The sequence below is a fragment of the Helianthus annuus genome, chromosome 10 (genome assembly GCF_002127325.2).
Source record: "Helianthus annuus cultivar XRQ/B chromosome 10, HanXRQr2.0-SUNRISE, whole genome shotgun sequence".
Taxonomy (NCBI): domain Eukaryota; kingdom Viridiplantae; phylum Streptophyta; class Magnoliopsida; order Asterales; family Asteraceae; genus Helianthus; species Helianthus annuus.
This window is the reverse complement of record NC_035442.2, coordinates 92,237,385-92,248,951: the sequence shown is the minus strand read 5'-3', so window position 1 is coordinate 92,248,951 and position 11,567 is coordinate 92,237,385. Positions and strand designations below refer to the sequence as shown.

The 11,567-nt window shown below is 35.1% G+C and overlaps 1 protein-coding gene across 1 annotated transcript; it reads left to right on the top strand.

Moving 5' to 3' along the window:
* The first annotated feature begins 835 nt into the window (after positions 1–835).
* On the top strand, positions 836–5,917 carry LOC110885538 (mechanosensitive ion channel protein 6). The gene is made up of 6 exons (XM_022133238.2): positions 836–1,228; positions 1,852–2,942; positions 3,028–3,151; positions 3,270–3,563; positions 4,159–4,361; positions 5,280–5,917. Exons 1-6 carry the CDS (start codon positions 836–838, stop codon positions 5,566–5,568), a joined length of 2,394 nt encoding a protein of 797 aa, XP_021988930.1. The 3' UTR covers positions 5,569–5,917.
* The last annotated feature ends 5,650 nt before the right edge of the window (positions 5,918–11,567 follow it).

The window sequence follows — 11,567 nt, the reverse complement described above, 5'->3', positions numbered from 1 at the left end:
AGACAAAACCAAACGAACGTGTAAACAAAGATGCTTTACCTTTCTAGCTTCTTCTCTTTCTTTCTCTTGATGTGCTTTAACTTTCACGTTAATAAACATATAACCACAAAATAAGTATAGTCTCTCTCTCTTTTCAAATTTAAGATGGTCAAACAATGGTGGATGACACAAATGAGCAATGCTCAACCAAAGAGAAAATTAAGGAGACAAAACCATAACGAAAAAATGTTTGAAGTTAACACAGTAGACTAAAATGGCCACATCAGATTGTCCATTCTAATCATTTCCAACCATTTAAAATGACTGGATTGCCTTCTCGTTAACAGAAAAAATGGATAAATTTAACCCAGTGGACTAACATGGCAACGTTTGAAACTATTTGGACTAAAATAACAACGTTTCAAACCTTTAGACTAAACTAACAAAATGGTCAAATTACAGGGACTAAAATCGCATTTAACTCTTTCTTTTTATATTGATATTAATTGTAACCGCGAAACAATAGGACATGCATGGCTTAACCAGTGGTTTATAACCACCACTTCCAAATAAAAACTTCTGGTTATTTTTCCCAAATCTTTCAAACATCATTCTATATATCTAAAATCCAAAACCAAATCCTTTTGACCTGAAAACCATTTCCAGAATGGTTGAATCCAGAGCAATATCAATTGTATGATTGTATATTTCATGTAATAAGAAATATATATTGCTCTGGATTTGTCCGTTCTAATCACTTCTAACCACAATTTCTTAAAAAAACAATCATCAGATTGTATATAAACTCCAACAACTCTCTTCAAATTTGTCTTCCAAGTGATTTTAAGGTAATACAATGGACAATTCTACGCCAATGAAGCAATCATCGGAATCTAGTAGCCACAACGACGTCATCGTCAAGATTGACAATCAAGAGAAGGATAAAGAAGATCCCACGATTGCACGTGGATTTAGTTTCTCGAATATGAATTCAGATAGTCCGGTTAGAGGTGTAGTCGATAGGGTTTTGGATTCAAAACAATCTTTTGAAAATGATGATTTTGCTGCCAACAAGTACGGCAAAGACGCGTCTTCAGACGATGACGACTACGACGATGATGAAGATGAATACCGCTTAATGAATCAGCAACGCCAGAGACGAGTACCAAGCAATTTAAGCTATGTTCCGGAAAATGATGCTGGCGGGGAGGTTTTGAAATGCACGTCGTATCAACGGCGAGCAAGTTTGGTAATACTATTAGGGTGCTTTTATTTTCTATTTTCGTATTTTTCTGCTATACTTCCCATTGGTATAAAAAAACTCGTGGCTCGGGGCAAGGTAAAAAAAAAGCTAGCTCGTTAGGTTGGATCGGGCTCAAGTTTTATTTATCGAGCCTAAGCTGGCTCACAATTTTAAACGAGTCTGTTATTTAGTAATTTTTATTTAACATATCAAATTAAATATGTAATACTATAATAGTTATTATATAAAACATATTATGATAAAAATAACTAATAAATATATACTATATTATAATTAATATATATATAAAAAACTAATTAAAATGTTTTAGAAATGATTTAATAGATAATTAATGAGCCGAGCCTAAGCTTTAGAAATAGGGCTTGAAACAATTTGAGCTCGAGCTTGAATTCTAGCAAGTCAAACGAGCCGAGCTTGGTCTCTGGCTTGTCTACACTCCTAAGTTATACATACTTAAAATTGTCTTGTATTTGGAATCCAAGCCATGCCTAGCCAGTCCTTGCTCTGACTCGAATCATGAACAACCCCTAGTTGCAGATCAGTTGTAGTAGATTCTGTTATAGTTTGTTATTCAAGGAATACAAGACACATATATCCTTCACTTACAGGTAAGAACTAAAACTCAACAATCAAGACTGATTGATCCCCCGGAGGTTCCGTATTCCAGCCCATATTATAGAACCGGCGGCCACACGCCTCCTAACGGTGGGATGGCACGCTCAGGGAGGATGGACAACGACGATGAAGATGAATCTTTGTTTGATGATGATAATCCTGATGATCTGAAGAACAATAAGCTTGATGCAATGACAATTATTCAATGGATAAGTTTTGTTTTAATCATAGCATCTTTAATTTGCACCATTAGATTTCCAAATTGGACACGTAGATCTTTCCGGGGTCTGTTCCTGTGGCAATGGGAGCTTTTGATCCTGGTTTTGATATGCGGGAGATTGGTCTCCGGTTGGTTTGTTCGGATCGCGGTGTTTTTCATCGAAAGGAACTTCCTTTTGAGGAAACGGCTTTTGTATTTTGTGTATGGAGTACGAACACCGGTGCAGAATTGTATCTGGTTATGTTGGGTTTTGATTGCATGGAATTCTATATTTGATGAAACAGTTGAAGCCCTTCATATCCCACTTTTGGAGGTTCTAAACAAGTTCATGGTTTGCATGCTGATTGCAACCTCATTGTGGCTGATCAAGACTTTGATAGTTAAAGTTCTTGCATCTACATTTCATGTTAACAAGTTCTTTGATCGAATCCAAGATGCTTTGTTTAACCAGTATGTAATCGAGACGTTATCCGGGCCGCCTTTGGTGGAGATTCATAACCATCATTTGGGAGATAAGAGTTTGTCTAGGGTTTCAGAAATTGGCGGTTATTCGTTTAAAGGAAAGGGTAGTAGTGCGGGAATGGCGAGTGGAAGGTTGCATAGGAACTTGGGGGGTTCGAAGAAACACGACGGGAAAGATCAAGGGATAACGATTGATCATTTGCATAGGTTGAACCATGAGAATGTTTCGGCGTGGAACATGAAGAGGTTGATGAAGATTATCCGTCACGGATCGTTGACAACTTTGGATGAGCACTTGCAAGGTACATACTATGATGAGCCTGGGACGGAAATCCGAAGCGAGATTGAGGCGAAACGTGCTGCGAGGAACATATTCATGAATGTTACGCGACGTCGATCCAAGTAATTTTCTTAACCCTCGAAGGTTACTCGTACACTATAAGTTGTGCTTTAACCGATTAATAGTGTATGGTGTTTTGTTTTGTAGGTACATCTATTTGGATGATTTAATGAGGTTTTTGAGAGAAGATGAAGCCGTGAAGACCTTGTCTTTGATAGTAGCATCACCTGAGGATGAAAGAATAGGGAAGAATGCCTTGAAGAATTGGGTGGTAAGAGTTAGACACATACGATTTTTTACTTATTTATTTTTTTTTTTAAATCTGGTAAATTTATAAAAGTGTAACACGTTTAGAAGGATGTACATACCATTAGTTTTGGCTCTTGCAGGTTAGTGTTTTCCGAGAACGAAAAGCACTTGCCTTGACCCTAAACGATACAAAAACCGCAGTCAACAAACTACACCGGATGGTGAACGTGTTGGTTTCCCTCGTCATTTTGGCCATTTGCCTTGTGATCCTAAACATCGCGACTACAAAAGTTCTAGTCCTCATTAGCTCTCAACTTGTTTTGGTGGCGTTTATATTCGGAAATACTTGCAAAACCATATTCGAGTCCATCATCTTCTTGTTTGTCATTCATCCTTTTGATGTCGGGGATCGTTGTGAGATTGATGGAGTTCAGGTATCAAATATATTTGGAGACATGAGTTGGGCATGCTGGTTGGATAGCGAATTTATTTTTTTACTCATTTGATAAAACTTATTAATTGTTAATTTATTAGATATATAGTTACAAATCCATATAATTACACTATTAACTAAATTTTTTATACGTCAAGAAACTAATGTTGAGCTTTTATATTATCTGGATACCACTACTAGAAAACTGCTACTATTCCTAATAAAATTTCCTACACATTTCCTACGAACGAAAATGCCGACACTTTTCCCACGAAATTCCAACGAACAAGAAAGGGTAAAGCCACAAATTGTTATGCGTAGGAATTGTGTCAGAAATTTCCCACGGATTTCCGACGAAATTCGTTTTCATTTTAACTATTAGTCGGGAATTCGTAGGGATCGGTATGCGTAAGAAATGTGTCGGAAATTTTCGTGGGTAAACGCAGTTACCTACGGATTTCCCACGGAAATTAACGTGAGAATAGTAGCAGTTTTCTAGTAGTGTACATTCTAAAGAGATTATTGATATTTATCTATCTTAAGCTAGTGTCTACATTTTATATATAACCCTTTTGAATATTCATATTTGATTTCAGTTGATCGTAGAGGAGATGAATATCATGAACACTATATTTCTTAGAGGAGACAATCAAAAAGTTTATTTTCCTAACAACACTCTAGCGACAAGATCCATCGGCAACTATTATCGTAGTCCAGATATGGTCGATACTATCGACTTCTTAATTCATGTCGGCACCCCAGCAGACAAGCTCTCCCTCATTAAACAACGAATACTCAGGTATGAATGACTGTTTCACCTAACATTTTTTAATTTCCAATTTCTAGTTAGAGGGTTGGGTAGGATCAAAACTAGGGTTGTTCATGAGCCGAGCTCAGGCAAGCTCGGGTTCGGCTTGATTATAAATCGAGCTGGCTCGGCTCGGATTTGAAACTGAGCTGAAAATCTAAGCTCGTGCTTGGCTTGGTTTGGCTTGGCTTGATTTAAAAAAAAAAATCATAGATAACTCTCAAAATTCAGTAATCTAAAATATTATTCAATACTTCAAAGAAACATATACAAAATAAGTTCAACCTAATACATTACAAGCCAAAATCAAGTTCATCAACGCAAAATAAGTTTTAAATTTCAACGAAATATAATATTAGTTAATTAGCATGGTAATCAACCTTCAAATATGCCATAAATATCAAATGACACTTCAAAATACATGTAAATAATAATTAGTGTTTTGTAACATATTATAAGGTATATAAAAATAAAATAAATCCGAGCTACCAAGCGAGCCAATCCGGCCCGTTACGAGCCGAGCCGAGCTACCAAGCGAGCCAATACGGCCCGTTACGAGGCGAGCTGAGCTGAGCCGAGCTAGGCTCACTTTCTAACCGAGCCAAGGCGGCTCGACTTAGTTTCAAACCGAGTCATATCAAGCGAGTTTTTCCGAGCTAAATCCGAACGAGCTTCTAGGAAACAAGCTCCAAACGAAGAGCTTTTTTAACAACCCTAATCAAAACAAGTAACTTTTACGTTGGGTTGGGATACAATTACTTTTTCCACTTAATTTGATTTTTTAAACTATAGTACTAAAATTTTAAGTTGAACCATTTATCCATTGTTATAACATCTATAAAAAAAACATACCTAGTGGTATGATTTGATGTTTTGGGTAGAGCTAATTTTATGATCGATGCTATGTAGCTATATCGAGAGCAACAAGGATCATTGGTACCCCGACCCGATCGTGCTACCGATGGATATGTATGATCTAAATACGCAAAAGTTATCGGTCTGGGTGCAACACAAAATGAATCATCAAGATATAACAGAAAGATTTTTGAGGAGAGGCAAGATTGTTGAAGAGATGAATCGAATCTTTAAAGAACTAGACATCGAATACCGAACGTATCCACTTGATATCAACATCCGAAGCATGCCTATGCCTGTTGGTCCGGAACGTATTCCTTCCACATGGGGTGCTCCTAACTGAATTGAGAAAGGGAACCATAGACCTACATCACCGGTAGCTACGACATGAGCTAGCGCATTCAATTCATCAACCCAAAATGTTGTTTGGTTCGGTAAAACAAGTTTTTGACATCAATGCTCCCATGTTCCACCAAAGTTTTTCCATTGTTTCACTTTAGTTGAAGACAAAGTGAATATACAAAATTTAATTGGAACATAAGAAGGAATGGAGGCTTGGCCGATACTTATGAGGATTTGCGGATGATTTGGTTGAGGTTTCTGTAAGATGGAATGGTTATGCATTCATGGACTTAGTGTAGATCACTTGTTTACAAACTCTTTGATCCATTGTTTTTACCTTATTTCTTCTTGTTCTCTTATTGCAATCTCTCTAAAAATGTGATTAAGACGTAAGGTTCCTTTTGCATTTTAGAAATTTTAATGGACCATTGATCAATCCTTTGTTCCTAGTGAATTTAATGCATCTGTTGTAAAATTATTTTAAAGACACGTAATCGATGCATGGTCCGTTATTGGTTTTTCACCAAGAACGCCCACCATAATCTACTTGCAAGAAGATAAAACCGAAAACACAATCATATGGACAACATCACTATATCTAAGTAAGATCCAAAGGGTTACACAAAAAACAACGACTATACTAAAGGTTGTTTACTTGTTAAACACGAAATAAGTGGCTAATGATTATTAGAGAATAATCAAGTCTAGGGAATTAGTTGTTATTATGTATGAAATAATATAATAATAATTAATATATAGACATTTGGAATTAAATAATGGTTATTAAATTGATGTTTATAAAACACGTTTTGAGTAATTAATTAGTCTCTAAGTAATTACAGTAGTTTGTAAGATTTTGTTGCATTAGGGTGTTGTACATCTTACTATTTATTATTATTATTTTTTTGCCTAATTGTGTCGTACTTAGGTATTGTTTTGTTGTACATTAGTTAGGTATAAAACCCCAACCCCTTATTTGTTCATTGTCGGTCATCTCTCCCACCGCCTCACCTAACTCTTACCGGCCATTATAGTCATCGCACGGTGAGGTTATCTGACATACTGGTTAACCCTTTAGGGTTTCAGGTTTGATTTTGTTTTGGGCTTTGGTATGCGTTCAGGCTATTTTTTGCATACCGATTTAATCTCTGGTCGGAATTCGTTAACCGCTTGACTTTTCGTTGATATGTCGTCGGATTTAGTACGTCATACATCTTTGACATGCTTCTTTTTTATGTTTTGTGGGTTGCTTGCTTTGATAATGACGATGGGAGTATTTTCATCCTAGAACCGATTTGCATGTCTTGATGTTTGATGTTTTGTGATAGTTCTGTTCCATGCTTACTTTTATGATGTTGGTAAGTACAAGGATGGTCTGACCCAGAGGTTTGGGTTTTGGATGTTTTTGGTTATCTCGGATTGTTTACCATCTTCGGCATGCCATTTCTTTATGTTTTGTGGCTTGCTTGCCTTGATGACTACGAGAATACTCTTATCCGAGAACCGATTTGCATGTCTTGATGTTTGATTTTTTGTAATGCTTCTGTTTGATGGTTTTTTTTTTCTTTTTTTCTCTTTCTGATGTTGGTGCTTACGTGAGAGCTTTCAGGACTGGATGTTTGATTTACTGTAATGGTTGACGAGGTTTGGTATTTGTGGCTTGCTGAGCGTAATTCCGGGTCTCTATGAAGATGGTTATGGTTTCATCCGAGAGACCCGCAAGCTTTATGAAGATTATTAGACACTCATCCTACAGTTTGGCCACTACATGTCTATAACAACTATGATGGTGTTTGTCATAAGGCATGGCAATTTTGTTGTAACCATGGTAGAATTCTGAGTTGTTACCCTCAGAATGGTATTGGGTTTTGCTTTGTCAATGAGGCTGTGATGATGTTCATTATTTTGAACCTATGGTTTCCTCTTATAAACCACAATGAATTGTATATTGTTGATTAGTAAGTTTGGGATGCATTAGGGTGTTGTACATTGTGTTGTTTGGTATTTTGGTGGTTAATAGTGCTATACTTTGGTATTGTTTTATTGCGCATTATTTGGGTATATACGCTTTGCTTTGTGAACAGACCTGTGATTCTTAGGTTCGTTATTTTGAACATATGGTGCTCACCTACAAAACGCGACATGTTCTATATTGTTTATATGTAAGTTCTCTATGCATTGGGGGTGCTGTACATAATGGTGTTTGGTTTGTCTATGGTCAATGGTGTTTCACTTTGGTATTATTATATTATATTGTATATTAGGTTATAACCCAGAAACTTCATGGGCAAGAAAAATTAAATAATATTAATCGAATTATCTCGTTAAATTAAATAAAGAGACATGTTTTCAAATGTTATATTGTTTTATAATTGTTTTGAAATGATAGTTGTAGTTGAGATAAGTTTTATCAGAATTGACAAAGTATGTAAAAACATGTATTAAATAACGTTTAATTTACAAAGTAAAACTGAACTATACAGATGAGTTCTATAACAGTACATATAGAAACATAAAGAGCGTATGACACTATTATGAGCGTATGAGACACATGTATGAACGTTTGAGCGTATAAGACACAATAGCGTATGACACTAATATGAGCGTATGGGATACACGTATGAATGTTTGAGCGCATGAAGTTTATACGCTTTGACTTTTATTGACTGGTCATTATGTTCATTCGCATAAGTTATACGCGCGTATAACTCATGCGTTTGAACAAGATATCAGTTTTTATCCAAATTCAAACTCATCAAATCTCATTGTTTTATCATCGATTCAAGGTTCAACATCATTCAGATACTTCCGAAAAAACATAACCCCTATATCAATTTTTTCATCAATCAGCACAATCATATCAAAATTTCAAACTAGGGTTTCTGTTTAAAGATTCAATCCATTTATATGATTTAGCCACAGACAATGCTCATATGATATACCAATAATTCGTTTTAACTTTGTGAATACCATACTTCTATTTATTTTCTTATGCAATGACTAAAACATAACAGATCTAACTATTGACGATTTAACCGTATTTCGAATATGTTGTTTTACCTTGAAATAAGTACTTGTTGTGCTTGCCAACAAAAACTTATGATTGTAGTTTCAGATTCAAAAGAGTGGCCTCAAATTTTATGTTTTTAAAATTGCTCCAACAATGATAAGCAATATGAACGCAGAACCAGTTTTGACTTGTATATCTAGCGTTTAAGACATACGCGCAGATGACTCCTGCACATGGGATGTCTCTTGCGTTTGAAGACCAGTTTTTCTGATTTTTCAGTTTTATCAACTTTCACACACGTTCGTTTAACCAAGTCCAAGCTAATGACCGTGGTTTAACGTTTCAGTCTGCAACAATCTTATCATTTCAAAATTTTGTTTAATCAAGTCCAACTTAATGACATTGATTTCCCATTTTGTGATGAAATTCAGTTTTAACAACACATTCAATCCAAAATCAATGTAGCATAATTCCTGTTAAACATGGTCTAGAATCGTAAATATGTTGAAAATTTAGTGTCAAACAAACAAAATATAGAACGATAACACTAAAATTGATCATAAACATGTTGAAAATTTGCTTTTAAACGGGTTGACTAACCCATGGGCAATACCCTAAACCCTAAAATTAACCATAAACAAACGCTCGTTAATACTATCATAACCCTTCGATTTGATGATAAATTAACAAAAATGATAGGTTTATATTGTAGCCGTAGTAGAACATGTCGTTGTAGGTTAAACACTTCCCTAGTAAAACAAATTGATTGCATCCACACCTTATAGAACCAAAATTGTATTTTAGTAGAAAATGCCCAAGGAACTCGAGTTCTTCGTTTTGGGTGAAAGCTCAATTATATCAAATTTGAGAAAATTTGAACAAAGCTAAACATCTAAACTATATTTGAGTCTTAAATTTATTAATAGCTTAATTTTCACTCCTTTAAGAGAACACATAAAAGTACTTATTTCACATTGACAAATTTCGTATTTAAATTTATCCTTCTTGTCAAATTCTCTTTTGTATAATTCTGCACATGTCGTGGCAGATTATTAAAAAAAAACCTAAAATAAATAGACTTTGTATGTTGTAGTCAAGGAGTATTTTTCAAGACTCAAGATGATGAATACTCGAGTCTGGGATGCTATCAAATGCGCGTGAAGGACCCACCAGAGATGCGACTTTAATCAAGATTGGTATATAAAATTATATTTTATATTCTTTTTATTTAGTTATTGCAACCGGTATTGTACTATGATATTTCCTACGAAGAACGAGAGTCTCGTTATTATATATTTTGTAATTTTATTTTATAAAAAGTGAACCTAGTTCCTACAGGGCATTGTATACTAATGTATATATGAAGAAAAAATAGCCCTAAAAGTCAGGTTGTTACAAAAAACTTATATATAAATATATGTCTGATGCATTTGTGTCCTCATTTGGAACATTTGATTCATTGCATGCTTGATATTTATAATTTGATACATGAGCTGTTGCAAAAGTTTGTGATACATAAGCAAGTTTATTAAAACATATATTTTTGGTATAAGCTTATATATCTCGGTACATAGTACGTAATCTAGGAAATATAATTTGGACAAGCGTGTGTGATGACATTTGTGCATGTAATTTATATAGTGAAGCAGGTGGTGTGATGTATATAAATATAAAGTGAGGCATATAGATACATATAGATATAGATATAATTAGTGTGAGACATTGTCGTACCCTTGAATTCCACATGCGGGGTTCTACCGCGAGGTGTGTGACAAACTAGGATTATAGTGATTAGTCGTATTGAATGACCGTGATATGAGTTTAAAAATACCATTGTTTGCTCATTCTCATGAGGAAATACTATTTAAGCATTTGAGTTGTAGAAGTGCAAATAAATGTAAAACCAAAGGTAACCAACGCGTAAAACCAGGCGTCAAACCAAAGTAACTAATGTAGTTAGTGGAAATTTAAATGTTTTGAGGAAACCAATGTGACCTCATGATGCATCCTAGTCCTGATGAGTGATGAGTACCTTAGGCTGGAGGGTATGGAGAGCCTCATCCCCAAGGGGATGGGCCGCCACGTCACCGCCACGTAGGAGGGGCTTGAAGGGGATGGACCTAGGGGGTGGGGGATGAACCTCTCTCTCTCTCTCTCTCTCTCTCTCTCTATATATATATATATATATATATATATATATATATATATATATATATATAGGGTAAGGTTATTGTAAAAAAAAGATAGTTTTTGTGAGAAAGGTAGGAAAGAATATAAACCATTAGATCATTGATCTAATGGTTAAGATTAGAATGGCAATATTGTAATTAAAATAGTGTTTTTTAAATACTGATTTGATTTAATAGGGGTAAAATAGGGCATTCATATCCTTTCAAAATCAATAACCGTATCTATTGTACCTGATTTCTCTCTCCATTGCGATTCTTCCGCTCGAAAAAACAGGGTGTTTCTTTCCCACCAAAGATTATAAGCTTAATCAGATACAATGAGACCAAAAATTGAAATCGTATACAAGCGAAAGAGGCGAAGATCAACGTCTGAGACAATGGAACGAAGGACGAAGAAGAAGATGGATGATTCAACTGTAAAAGACACTACAAACCGGCGGCTTACACTACCAAAAATCAACAAAACATCCTCTGATTTTAAAAAAGGTTCGTCTGTCTTCTTTGATACTTTTGAAGATTAATGGTGTTTTTATAGTGTAAGGTAGTTTATGTTAACCAAGACCTAAAAGGGACTGATCCATTGTCGAATGGTGTTATAACTAGGGTTTCATTGAATAAGGGTGTTTTTCCATGGTGTTATGTTGTTCATGTTTAGTTTGATTTGGGTGTTATATCAGTTTAAGGTCTTTAGTTTGGTTTGTTTTGGTATTCGTTCAGGGGTTTTTTTTTTCAAATGGTGTTATTAACCTGATGTTTATTTCTATTTGGTGTTTTATGGTGTTTTTATACATAATATTGTAG

Bases quoted from the DNA above. Each gene is read 5' to 3' on its own strand.
- LOC110885538 (XM_022133238.2), top strand. From the start codon at position 836: ATGGACAATTCTACGCCAATGAAGCAATCATCGGAATCTAGTAGCCAC. The intron at 2,943-3,027 runs GTAATTTTCTTA...TTTGTTTTGTAG, and splicing joins GTTACGCGACGTCGATCCAA to GTACATCTATTTGGATGATT. The intron at 3,564-4,158 runs GTATCAAATATA...ATTTGATTTCAG, and splicing joins GTGAGATTGATGGAGTTCAG to TTGATCGTAGAGGAGATGAA.